The 14,648-nt window shown below is 33.0% G+C and overlaps 1 protein-coding gene across 1 annotated transcript in view; it reads left to right on the top strand.

Moving 5' to 3' along the window:
- The window catches only part of LOC107690971 (suppression of tumorigenicity 18 protein-like), a gene marked incomplete at its 5' end in the record, with an annotated part of 30,176 nt that overhangs the window by 4,220 nt on the left and 11,308 nt on the right, over window positions 1-14,648 (top strand). Inside the window, 7 exons of the mRNA XM_016489411.1 lie at window positions 435-1,139; window positions 3,879-4,013; window positions 6,014-6,104; window positions 7,037-7,129; window positions 7,420-7,619; window positions 8,598-8,794; window positions 13,891-14,136. Coding sequence (XP_016344897.1) covers window positions 435-1,139; window positions 3,879-4,013; window positions 6,014-6,104; window positions 7,037-7,129; window positions 7,420-7,619; window positions 8,598-8,794; window positions 13,891-14,136 — 1,667 coding nt within the window. The remainder of the gene's footprint in view (window positions 1-434; window positions 1,140-3,878; window positions 4,014-6,013; window positions 6,105-7,036; window positions 7,130-7,419; window positions 7,620-8,597; window positions 8,795-13,890; window positions 14,137-14,648) is intronic.

Here is a 14,648-nt window from a genome sequence, read left to right as displayed (position 1 = left end):
TCTATCTATCTATCTATCTATCTATCTATCTATCTATCTATCTATCTATGTATCTATCTATCTATCTATCTACATATTTATTAAGGTTTGTCATATTTTGTACTTCCCTTCACATTTTTTTTATGTTTATTTGATATCATTTTTCATTTTTTATTTTCCCATTTATATCATTTTTAAATTATTTTAATAACTGTATTAATTGTATGTGTTTTTCATTTGACCATTTGAAATGTGATGAATTATTTACTTTTTTAGGGTTTTTAATATTTAGTGTTTCCCTTCACTTCCCTCAAGTTGTCATGTTTGTCACAACTTGTGATTCTGAAGGCTTGGGAAACCATCTGTTAGTATTTTCCCTCCAAACACACAATCGTGTAATGAGCTCTTGCAGATGATCCATCAATTTAAGCTCTGTCCGTTCTTCTGTGTCTCAGATGAGGACCTCAATGGTGGTGATGTTTTGGAAGACATTATCTATCACAACGCAAAGTCTCACCACTTGTTGTCATGGTCAGAACGAACGAGTGAAGGTTCGCCAGACCTGGCGGCTCAGATATCCGAACACCAGAATGAGCAAGAGGAGGAGGAGGAACACAACCAGGACTTTGAAGACAAAAACCAAGAAGAGATCAGAGCCAGTTATCACCTGTCTCCAGACACAGAGGCAGATGAAGAAGAATGGAGCGCTCCTCCGTCCCTAACGAAGGTCAACGGGATCCATCACAGCCCCAGTCCACCTGCAGACGATGCTCTTATGAAGAGACTCCGGATTGGACAGCAGCTGCACGAAGACGCTCTTTCTGCTTACATGAACAGAAACAGTGCAGGGACCTTTACGGAGGAGTATGGCTCTGCAAGAGAGTTCAGCGACAGTGAGGAGGAGCTCCAGACGCCCAGGATGGAGGAGCGAGGAGGTGTTTGGGGTCCAGGTCTGGTGGCCAGACGTCTGGAGCTGGACAGGGCCCGCCTGAACCTCAGTCTTCTAGAGCAGGCCATGGTGCTGCAGTCTGAACATAGACAGGTCCTCCACAGTGCCTACAAAGACATGGACCGCTTCTTCCTGGAGCAGATGAACCACGAACGGAGACAGCAGAGGATGCTGGAGATAGACGCTCGAGCCATGTACCACAGCAGCAAAGGTGAGATTCACCAGAGCTTCATCACATTTTCACTGATTTTTAATAGTTTGAATTCTGCAAAAAATTCTGGTTCCTCAATGGTTTCATTTACAATTCTTTTAGTACTAAGGGAATGAATATTTGGAATAAAGAAGTACAATTTGCAAATGATGGAATGATTCCAATAATAAATACTTTTAAAACAATTCTTGCAAAAGATGTGTTTGAATAGACTTTTAATTAGACTTTAAAGAGGCATAAATAAAGTCTAAAGTCTAATGAAGGCAATCCAAAAATAGTCCAACAATGCTAAACAAACAAAGAAAATTTGGTAATGTATTTCATTCATTAACTTCATTTAGGTATCTTTAAATACATGTTATCATATGATCAACCAATCAGTAATTCACAGTTAGTTCTATGTGTTTGATTCACTAAAAAGAACTAGAGTCATTTGTTTGCGAATCACAGTGGTTGCACTGCATGCTTTTGGTTCACTAAAATGAACAGACTCATTTGATCAGAAGTCGGCCAACGCTGGTCGCACAGTAAGTGTTTGATTCATTGAAATGAACTAGAGTCGTTTGTTTGCGAATCGCACTACAGTGGTTGTACTGTATGCATTTGATTCACTAAAAAGACAGGAGTTGGACTACGCTGGGCGCGCTGTTTGTGTTTGATTCACTAAAAAGAACCGGCTCATTAGAGTCATTCATTCTGGAATTGAACTACACTGGTCGCGCTGTATGTTTCTGATTCGTTAAAAAGAACCGACTCAAGAGTTATCTATTCAGCGGTCAGACTTGTTGCTCTGTACGTGTTTCTGATTCACTTGTAAATGGCTCATTAAGCCCAAAGTATACTTACTTTTTGTACGCATATGCTAGCGTACATTCGAACGCATAGCCTTTCAAAGTGTACTCCATTTGACACAAGCAGTCGACACATGCGCTCTTGAAAGCTTCATTCATGTCCAGTTGTCTGCTCTATTTTCTCCATAAATTATGACTAATAACAAATATTTATGAACTCTTTTAAACCAAAAGCTGGGCTATCCCTACCCTCTCGCTTGGCTTGTAAATGCAGCCATCTATTGTTGTTGCAGTCTCTTTCTACTTTGAAACAACGGCCTGGGCCAGTGTTTCCACCTTGTGGAACAACTGATTACTACAAAACAAATTCAATGCGCAAGTGTGACCTGCGCGTACAAAGTACGTGTGGTTACATAAATTGCGTAGTGCGCGTACAGTAGTAACAGTACGTATCCCTCGCGTACACGTAAAAAGTGAAGTATACACTCGACATTAGAGTGATTCAGTTGGATGTTACTGGTTGCGCGGTATATGTTTCTTATTCGCTAAAAAGAACTGGCTCATTTGGTAGTCAGATGTCACTAGTTGCACTGTATATGTTTTGGATTCGCTAAAAAGAACTGGCTAAGATTAATTCGGTGGTAGGACTGAACTAGTCGCGCTGTATAGCCTATATTTCTGGAAAAAAAAATAGTTGCGCTGTATGTTTAGTAGTAGCAGTCTTTTGGTGCCGTATAGTAGGCTTTAAGTATATTGCGCGATATTTCGTCCACATTGGCGATGCAGTGTTTCACTAATTCACTAAGAACCTCAAATATGCGGGAAAAATATGTAATTTCTTGTTGCTTGTTAAGTAATGTAATTTACACTATTAATGCTAATCGTAAATTCATATTCATTTACTCCAAAAGAAACTACTCTGTCGTATTGAAAACCCCTTCATTTCTTTGACAACACTTTACTATAAGGTTCCATTTGTTAACATTAGCTAACTACATTAGTAATCCTACCATAAACTAACAATGAACAGTATTTTTATTAATTAACATTAACAAAGTGTAATAAACACTGCAACAAATGTGTAGCTCATTGTTAGGTAATGTTAGTTAATACATTAACAAATGGGATCTCATTGTAAAGTGGTACCATTTCTTGTTGTATTTGGTCTGTAAAAACTTTAGATTTATATGTGTTGGTGGTGTGTTTTATATTATATGCATTTTCACAATAAGACTGGAATGTTGCAGTATCAACACATACAAAGAAAGAGACATAGAGAGATTCTAGCCCAGAGGGATAGATAAATAAAATCCTCTCAAGTGCTAAAAACATTTTACCAACAAAATATTTAATGGTAAATAACCAACATGTTTTATGGGGGGGGGGATTACAAGTACAAGAAGAAAATCTTCTGATGACATCTCTGTAACATGAAACGCTGGATTTTTATCGGTATCAGCCAGATATTTTACCATGAGCATAAATTAAGTCATAAATCCTAGTAAAGTATCTCTGATGTGAGCTTTAAGCACTTTGATTCTTGCGATGGCTGCTGTTTAATGGGTAATCTCTGAAGATAATCTCTCTATGGATCAGCGCTAAGAAACCAGTGCCCTGAGTTAAGACTGCAGCCTTAACTACACTCTAAAAAATGCTGGGTTAAATACAACCCAGTGCTAGTAACCCAACCGCTGGGTCAAAACAACCCAATTGCTGGGTTTGTCCCTATTTTACCCAGCACTGGGTTGTATTTAACCCAGCGCTTTTTAGAGTGTAATGTCACGGATGAATACATACACACCCAACATGCTTTCACAGGATGCGCTTCAGCTTACATAGAGAAACCAGACTGGATGGGATTAACTGTAACTATATGTTCTTCAAGAGCACTGTTTTACTGTTTGTTTGTTTGTTTGTGTGTGTGTGTGTGTGTATATGTGTGTCATAGATTCCCCCCGGACAGAAAAGAAAGACATCAAATGTCCGACCCCGGGCTGTGATGGGATGGGTCATGTGACAGGCCTCTACCCTCATCACCGGAGTCTATCAGGATGTCCCCACAAAGTCAGAGTGCCCCCAGAGAGTGAGTCTGTTCTCGTGTTACGCATCACTTCCTGAGGACATTAGACACATTTCCTCCCTTCACAGCAGTACAATACAAACAGAACAAATACAATTAGTGATAACAACACTGTGATCATTTTCAGCCCATAAATATTCATGCCATACTAATGATCAAGGTTTAGTTGTACAGATACCGAGGGACAAAAGATTATATGGCGATTGCTTAACTAACCAGGCTCTATTATGTTCAGAACATTTCTGCATCGAGACATAACATGAAGTGTATCAGTTTAAATGTATGCTACAAAAATATCTAATAGTTAATAAAAAAAATAAATAAAAAAAAATTCTATCTCTTTATCTATTCCTTCTCTTTCTAGCGTGTACTTATTTGAACAATGTCTAAAAACTTGGTATTACAAGCACTTCCTGTATCTGTTTGCCTCTTTTAAGAAGAATCGCTTTATGTATCCCCAAACTGTAAGTCGCTTTGGATAAAAGCGTCTGCTAAATGTCTAAATGTAAATGTAAATGTAATAGTTATTTTTTTCTGTGATAGAAAATGCAAGATTCTTCCCTTTTATAGAACATTTTTAAATATATATTCTAGTTTTAAAGGATGTATTATTTAAGCTTGAACTTTATTTTTAAATTCAATTTTTATTCAAATTTTTTTCCTAAATTTTAAGAGTGATGAAGTGCTACATTTGCCAAAAAAAAAACTTTAATGATTTTTTTTTATATTAACATGAACAAAAATGTTTCAGTATTACTCTAAATTACGCAGAATTTGAGCCAGACTTTATATTTTAATGTAACAATAAATTTATAAAAAAGGTTAAAAATTCAGGAAAATTACACCTTACTTAAAATACATCATATTTATTTGGTATTAATAAATGCAATTAGTAATTATTATCATTTTTTACACATATATTTTAAAGAAAATAATTAGGTAAAAAAAAAAGTTTATATCTGGTTATGATGTCATTAATTTAGACATTTTTTACATTATGATATGAAATTATCTTTATTACCAAACTGGTCACTGGTCCCTTTTTTTATTACTAAACTTGTCACTATTTGAGCATTTTAATTCAGAAGCAATCCGTCTCTTTTTATTTTTGTAAGTTCAAAGCTAATTGCTACATTTTCCTCCAAAAAGTTAAAAATTACCTTTGTTTATTACAGGAGATGTGATAAATATTTTAAAAAAATATATATGATAAACATAGACTAAACATAATTTGAAATGTCATTTTTCAAGATTTCAATTAGCTAAAAGTGCCTCTAATTTAAAAAAAATCACAGATATGAAGTATGTAATATGTAATTTGCATGTTAATTATCTATTTACCTCTTATCTTGAGCCTTCCAGTAGAAACCACTTAATGTTGCACCAAGCTGAAAGTAAAAAAAAAAAAAAAAATTTTTTTTTTTTTTTTCCCCAAAGAAAGTTTTTAGTCATCAACACAAGTGAGGTTTGATTTCCTGCGGTAGGAAAATTAAAAATGCATTTTGGAAACAACTTTTCACTTGCTGTTTTCTCCATTTGAGAGTAGCACAACAAACATTCGCCATTAAACAGTGATGTGACAAAAGGAACAGAAAATGTAATTAAGTTTTTTTCCTTTTTTTCCCTCCAATATGAAAGCATGTACTCCTAAACCAGAGGCAGCATTCTGCGAATCAAAGGACCTGCGGATGCAGCCGAAATAGACAGGCACATCCTCCAAACTAATTATGAACAGACTAAAAAAAGTTACTAAGGATAGGACTTCAACAATATGTGTGTGTCTCTTAAATGGTAATCAAAATGCATTTGTAGTCATGATGTTTTTGCATGTCCATATTTGAAGCGAGACCCCAATTTTAAGTTGCAAAGAATGGCATGGGAAACTTTATTTAGCATGAAAAGTTGAATTCCACTAAATGCTGAATTACTGTTTATTCAATAAAATGTCCATTCTTACTATACAATTGTTCTCTTGATAAACATTATTCTGTTGTTTCTTACAGTCCTTGCCATGCACGAAAACGTCCTCAAGTGTCCGACCCCTGGCTGTACAGGAAGAGGTCATGTCAACAGTAACCGTAGCACACATAGAAGGTCAGCACAGTGAAAACAGCTTGATTATACAAGTGATGTTTTAGTATCTTTAAGATACAGTGAGAGTTTTTATTAATACTGTGAATTAGTATTTATTTTTATATTTACTTTTTTTATTTTTATTTAAAGCTTTGGTGATTTTGTTGTGTTTTTGTCTTTTTATTTATTTATTTTTTATATGTCTATATAGTTTTTTTTTTTTATATATATATTTTTTTTTTTTATTCCATGGCAGAAATTAGCTTCCACTGTTTTTATTATTATTATTTTATTTATTTATATGTGTATTTATTTATTTATTATTTTTTCAGTTTTAGTACATTAAGTTGCACTAAATTAAAATGAGAAATGTCACCTTGGTTGAACTGGCTGATTTTTTTTTTTTTTAACTATATAGTAATTTTTTTAAATATTTTATTTCAGTTAAAGTTGATTTTATTTCAAGTAACAAAAGGTTTTACTCAGCATTCAGTTATACTCAAATTACACTATTAATTTCTTTGCAATCCTTCTTGCTCATTGTAAGCAGATTTGCATAGATATTTAGTCGTGGGGGGAAATGAAATGAGTGGTTTATAATAACATTACCACTTGACTACATCCAGAATTTGACCCAAAGAAAATGCAGTGTTACTCTATTTTGCACGGTTGCACTGACTTAAACCACCTTAAAGCATCAGAAACATTAATTTACCCCAAAAAGAGATGCGCTTGCAATGAAACCTGGATATTTACTTAAAAAGAATCATGAAGTTTCGCTCTATCAGGAAAAATCCAATGACACTTAAACTAGACTATAAAACACTGTGATGTTTATTGCATAGAAGCTATTGGATTCTTTTTAATTGTACAATTACTTCAGTGCACCCGAATTCAATTCAAATAAAGTTAACAACCCAGAAGAGACTAACTTCTGATGTCTGTTTTCACAGTCTCTCAGGCTGCCCGATAGCTGCTGCAGAGAAGATCTCCAAACCGCAGGAGGATCCTGCAAATTGCAGACAGGCGGCAGAGAGGATGACGAGGTAAGAAACCTTCATCCAGGAGCAGCTCTTATACTTTATATATTCCTTTACAATCAAGCAAGCTGAAAATAAGTTCACAAGTATTCTTTCTGAAAGATAATAATAGGCATCTCACCTGTTCATTCTTTCGGAGCTTTAAATGATATAATTAAATCTAATTTGTTGGGGAATGATTTATTAAAGTGTGTGATTTCTTATGATAAAGAATAAGCAGCAACACAAACATGTTTTCAAAACATTAGTGTATTAGTGTATTCTGAAGTCCCAGTGTTTTCTTTTTCTCTCTTTAGACCTTTAGGAAACATGAAGAAATTTGACTTCACGTACAGATTTGCACATCCTATGGCAGCGTTGCAGGCCAGCATGGCCAAAGACATGGACAAGTACACTAAAGGCCATTTCGACTACGCCAGTTTTGACGCCCAGGTCTTTGGCAAGCAGGCTCAGATGGCATCCGACCAGAGTCACGAATCTTCACACTTTCCTGACTGTGAGTGTCTATTCTGTTTCAAATCAAAGGTTACCCAGCATGCACTGACATTACTGTTTATAAAAAGAAGTTGTTTTCAGTGTCATCATGTGTGACTTAGTGCATGTACATGTACAGTCATTTGTTTGTGCCATACAATCTGCTCTGTTCAGTCTATATCAAGCACCCTGATTTGGGCCAATAATCAATCACCTAGAACGCCCTAGCAACCACATAACAATGCTGAAAACACTCGGAACATCTTGGCAATTGCGTAGCAACACCCTGGCTTCATTTGCATGTGAAAACACCATTCAATAAAATAAAAATGTATAGCTAGTAAACAGAATATATATAATAAAATATTTTATTATATATATATATATATATATATACAGTATATATATGACATTATAATTATATAAAAAATTATTATATATAAATATATAATTAATATAAAATGTAAATATGTAAGTAATACATACTATATAATGTATAATGTTACATTTTCTTATGAATTTAATTACATAATGTATGAAATACATAATAATTAATTATTCATATTTACTTATACATTATTCAAATTATACATGTATATGATAAATTAATCTATAAAATCTATAATAAAAATTGTAATGTATATAAATAATATTAATAATGATTTTATTTATAGCGAGAGAGAGAGTGAGCGCAAGACAGATTTAAATTGATCTTTTTGTATAACTAATTGTTCAAATACAGTGTAGTAAGCCATTTGTAGATAAATTGAATAATAACATATATGTGTTTGTGTGTGTGTGTGTGTGTAACTGAATGATAAATACAAATGTGTAATAATATTGCTTATTAATAATACATTCAGTATAATACTTTTTAAACCTTCCTTCTACATAGATGTGAGTTTGTAGTTCCTCTCTGCATAATATGATCAGTTACGATCTCTCCCTCTCTCTCTCAATTCCACTTTTTCTGAGTACTAACTATTCCCACCGTTTCCAGCCGCTCAGTTCCCCTGTTTTCTGGGTTCTGGTGGTCGTATGATCATGGCCGGAGACAACAGCCCCAGTCGCCATAAAGCTCAAAGCAACGCCCTCCAGTCCAGCATCGCATCCGCAGCCATCCTCAACCTCTCCACCCGTTGCCGAGACAACGGCGAGGCCCTGCCCCCCAGCCGGCCCCTGGCATCATCCACAAAGGTAATCAAATTAGACCACTCAGAAAAAGGTATTTAATGTGGTCATTCTGAAACAACTGTGATTTGTGTATGAAAAAGAGGAGTAACATCAAAAGACACTTTTTGGCACAGAGAACTGTGTTGCCTCTGGTGGCACAACAAGAGAGTGGGAGCTTTTTTTCTTTTACCCACACTGGCCCTAAAGCTTTAATGTACACAAAGGAGAATTTGTGTAATCACATCAAAAAAAGTTGGGAGGAATACAATCATAGCTTCCTTCTCTATGACAATTATAAGGCTTTTTGTAAAACATGTGGCCGTGCATTTGATTTCTGCTTGTGCTAATGGTAATGTTGGGTCTTTCTCTTGTTTGCAGGAGAGAGTGTGGTTTTTTGTTGTTTTTTTCAGTGCAGATGGTCGAAGATATTTTGCTAAGTAATATATTATCCTAGATAAGCTCACACAGATCCTTTGGCGTTGATCTCTAACAGACGATCTATGAGAAGTTGGATTAAATCAATTGGTCAGGGGATTAATAGACATCACTCTTTTATTTCAATTAAATAAGGAAAGTCTACACAGGCCCTCAGATCATGTATGTTACAGTGTGAAAATTGATATGTGATGTTATGATAGAGTTGTGTTCTTTTATTTAAGCCCTGTTTTTAATAGAAAAACAAAATATTGATACGCAAATATTGATATAAGTAAAGATGGAAAACATGAACATATAGGCATATATGCAAATAGTGAAAGCGTGTTCGAGTCCAGCTTACGACATTTCCTGTATTTTTCTTTTCTCACAGACAAACGTGGAATAATGCCAACAAAGTGAGCTATTATAATCATAAATATGAAGTTTTCTGGCTTTATGCATTCCTGAAACTATACAACCTTGTAATTAAAAATAAGCACTTGAAATTTAACGCAATTTAATCAAAATGCATAATAAAATTTAATTAAAAAAACCACAATAAAAACAATACAGGATCCTAATGCTGTGTATTTTAGTAATAATTAGAAAAATAACATACAGTTTGATCCATTCAGTTTGATACCTACGATGTACAGTATATTTTTTATATATCCAGCCTCTTTTTTAATAGAAAAACAAACTGTTGATACACATACATTAATAAAAATGCAAAGAAAAAAAAAAGAACTATCAAAAATGAATTAAAAAGCATGCCGGAGTCATGGCCCCTTTTCCAGCCAAAAGTTGTAAAGTGGCGCAAAAAAAAAAAAGAGCTATTAAATATAAATATGATATAAGAATAAAAGTCTTCTGGCTTTATGCAAAATATTTTTATTTTAAAAATTGTTAATAAAATCATTTTATTTATTAAGAACATTTACATAGGAATATATTTACATTATATATGTATGTTATATTTACATTAAATATATATTTACGTATATACATATTGTGTAATTTAATGTAATTAATGTGAATAATGTAAACTTTTCTTATGTGCTAACATAATTAAAACAACAAAAATGTATTAAAAAGCATGCTGGAGTCATGGCCTAGTGATTATTGCATAAGGGCAAAGCAAGTTCGAATCCTGCGTGCAACATTTTCTGTATTATTTCTTCTTTTCTCTCAGAAAAAAAATGGAAATGTGCCAATAAATTGTGCTATTAAATATTCAATCTAAATATAATATATATTTTTATATATGTGTAAAACTATAAAAAACTTTTTCATTAAAATAATTATTTATTTATATATATATATATATATATATATATATATATATATATACACACACACACAGACACACACACACACACACTTGTGAAAAATAATGTAATTAATGTGATTTAACTTTCTTATATTATGCTAAAATAATAAAAACAGAAAACAGCAATCCTAATACTGTAGATTTTAGTCAAATTTAGAACCATCCAGTTTGGCGGCTTCAATCAAAGCAGGTCTTCCTCTTAGACACGGAGAGTTAAAACTGAGAGAAACTTGCAGAAGTATGGCGTGAAACGCTTCACACACCTACACAGCACACAGGCCGTTCGTAGTCCCAGCACTCAGTGGGCAGAGAGCAGGTATACTGTACAAACTGAGCGGATGAATAAAACAGTGTTAGCTGATCTGTCATCTGCTGATGTCTGCGTCGAAATGTCTTTATGCATGTTAAGTATCTCGATTTCCCTGTTTGTGCCAAGTCGCTTGTTTTTTTTCTAAGAATATGGCTTATCGTCTTGCAGCGTTTCATGGAAGTGTGGGAGAAAGATGTCACCTCACTTGTTTCTGAGGCTGGAGAGAATGTCATCAGACGAGAAAAACTCACATACTGCACAGGGATGAACTCAATAGGTGTGCTGTCGGTCGCTTCTAGCTGGTTTGAGAGAGAGCCATATTTGGTTTGCAATCTGAATTATCACGATTAGTTCCTGATAAGCTCTCCTTTGTTTGCTACTGTGTGAAATGTGTGTGGAATAATTGGTGCGTCACGTTTTAAGCAGTTAATTTGTTGCAAAAAGGTATGATATTAAGCAACACAGAGCACTATTAATGATTGTGACCTAAAACCACTTTGGCTGAGATTCACAAACTACCTTTCACTGAGAAAAAAAAGGAAGAAAACTGAATAAATATATAACTCCAATCCATATGTCCATTAATTAGAAAACCTATAGATATCTAATAGAAAGTGACATTATTAATCATCTGAAAATAAGATGGTGTAATATTCAAACTAGTGCTGGGCAATGATTAATCGCGATTAATCGCATCCAAAATAAAAGTTTTGATGTAGATAATAAATGTGTGTGTACTGTGTATATTTATTATGTATATATAAAGACACACACATACAGCATATATTTTGAAAATATTTACATGTATATATTTATTTAATTTATATTATATATAAATATATGTAATATATAAACAACATATTTTTCTTAAATATATACATGCATGTGTGTGTGTGTATATATTTATATATACATAATAAATATACAGAGTAGTACACACACATATATATTATGTACACAAAAACGTTTATTTTGGATGCGATTAATCATTGCCCAGCACTAATTCAAATACGTAATTTACTTGGTAGGACTTTTTTAATGTTTTTAAATAAGTCTCGTATGCTCAAAAATACAATAAAAACAGAAATATTGTGAAAAAATATTGCAAATTACAAAACTTTTTTTTCTGTTTGAATACATTTAATTTTTAAATTTATTTCTGAGATGCAAAGCTGAATTTTCAGCATCATTACTCCTTGGCGTTGATCTCTAACAGACGATCTATGAGAAGTTGGATTAAATCAATTGGTCAGGGGATTAATAGACATCACTCTTTTATTTCAATTAAATAAGGAAAGTCTACACAGGCCCTCAGATCATGTATGTTACAGTGTGAAAATTGATATGTGATGTTATGATAGAGTTGTGTTCTTTTATTTAAGCCCTGTTTTTAATAGAAAAACAAAATATTGATACGCAAATATTGATATAAGTAAAGATGGAAAACATGAACATATAGGCATATATGCAAATAGTGAAAGCGTGTTCGAGTCCAGCTTACGACATTTCCTGTATTTTTCTTTTCTCACAGACAAACGTGGAATAATGCCAACAAAGTGAGCTATTATAATCATAAATATGAAGTTTTCTGGCTTTATGCATTCCTGAAACTATACAACCTTGTAATTAAAAATAAGCACTTGAAATTTAACGCAATTTAATCAAAATGCATAATAAAATTTAATTAAAAAAACCACAATAAAAACAATACAGGATCCTAATGCTGTGTATTTTAGTAATAATTAGAAAAATAACATACAGTTTGATCCATTCAGTTTGATACCTACGATGTACAGTATATTTTTTATATATCCAGCCTCTTTTTTAATAGAAAAACAAACTGTTGATACACATACATTAATAAAAATGCAAAGAAAAAAAAAAGAACTATCAAAAATGAATTAAAAAGCATGCCGGAGTCATGGCCCCTTTTCCAGCCAAAAGTTGTAAAGTGGCGCAAAAAAAAAAAAGAGCTATTAAATATAAATATGATATAAGAATAAAAGTCTTCTGGCTTTATGCAAAATATTTTTATTTTAAAAATTGTTAATAAAATCATTTTATTTATTAAGAACATTTACATAGGAATATATTTACATTATATATGTATGTTATATTTACATTAAATATATATTTACGTATATACATATTGTGTAATTTAATGTAATTAATGTGAATAATGTAAACTTTTCTTATGTGCTAACATAATTAAAACAACAAAAATGTATTAAAAAGCATGCTGGAGTCATGGCCTAGTGATTATTGCATAAGGGCAAAGCAAGTTCGAATCCTGCGTGCAACATTTTCTGTATTATTTCTTCTTTTCTCTCAGAAAAAAAATGGAAATGTGCCAATAAATTGTGCTATTAAATATTCAATCTAAATATAATATATATTTTTATATATGTGTAAAACTATAAAAAACTTTTTCATTAAAATCTGAGATGCAAAGCTGAATTTTCAGCATCATTACTCCAGTCTTCAGTGTCTCATGATCCTTCAGAAATAATTCTAATATGCAGATTTGCTGCTCAAGAAACATTTCTTATTATTATCAATGTTAAAAACAGTTGTGGTGCTTAATATTTTTATGGAAAACATTTTTTTTCAGGATTCTTTGATTAACAGAAAGTTCAAAAGAACATAATGTATTTGAAATATAAATATTTTGTAACATTATAAATATCTTTATTGTCACTTATGATAAATTTGATGCATTCTTGCTGAATAAAAGTATGAATTTTCCTGAAAAAAGGTATGCAATGCAAAAATTGCAAGTTTGGCTGGTTAGAAAAGTAAAAGCGCACCACATTGTAACAAACCACATATTTTGAGGCATCATTTATGTCTGTAACACAAATAAGGTTGGATGAGCTGTTCACAGAATTGTAATATTCACAGGTAGGGGTTTGTTCAACTAACCCTAACTATGAGCAATAGTAGTGTGATGTTCAAGGTTTTGGCTTAGAAAACAAGTTCGAAACACTGTTTTCTATGGGAAAAGTGCTCTGGTCATCAAAGGTTGGGTATCAACAAGACGTTCTATGTTTCTTTATCATTCAGGACTCGCTGATAGAGGTAGACGAGAATGGAACGCTGGATTTAAGTATGAAGAAAAAGAGAGAAAAGGCGAGGGACTGTCCCGTGATGCCGGCGTTAGGAGACGCTCTTTTCATCCCACCTGAAACTTCTCTAGCCAAAGCAGCGGGTCTCCAGATCTCCCCGGCCATCTACCGTGTCCTCTACGAACAGGACGCCTGGGACACGCCGCTGAACTACAGCAAAACACCTGCACAGCAAGACAAAGAGGTGAGACAGAGGCAGATATTTACACTACCATTCAACGGTTTGGCTCGGTGAGATTTTTCTTACAGTCTCTTACGCTCACCGTAGCTGCATTTATTTGATAAAAATACAGTAGAAACAGTAAAATTGTGAAATATTTTTTACAATTTAAAATAACTGTTTTCTATTTGAATGTAATTTAAAATGAGTGCTGTCAAACGATTAATCGCGATTAATCGCATTCAAAATGAACGTTTTTGTTTACGTGTGTATATGTGTGTGTACTGTGTATATTTTTTATGTATATATAAATACACACACATTAATGTATATATTTAAGAAAAATATGTTGTATTTGTATATTAAATACATTTATATATAATATAAATATAAATATATACATGTAAATATTTTCAAAATATATACTGTATGTGTATTTATATATACATAATAAATGTACACAGTACACACACATATACTACATAAGCAAAAACTTTTATTTTGAATGCGATTAATCGTGATTAATTGTTTGACAG

The sequence above is a fragment of the Sinocyclocheilus anshuiensis genome, unplaced genomic scaffold, assembly GCF_001515605.1.
Source record: "Sinocyclocheilus anshuiensis isolate Anshui unplaced genomic scaffold, SAMN03320099.WGS_v1.1 scaffold6670, whole genome shotgun sequence".
Classification (NCBI taxonomy): domain Eukaryota; kingdom Metazoa; phylum Chordata; class Actinopteri; order Cypriniformes; family Cyprinidae; genus Sinocyclocheilus; species Sinocyclocheilus anshuiensis.
This window is presented reverse-complemented; position numbering and strand designations above follow the sequence as displayed.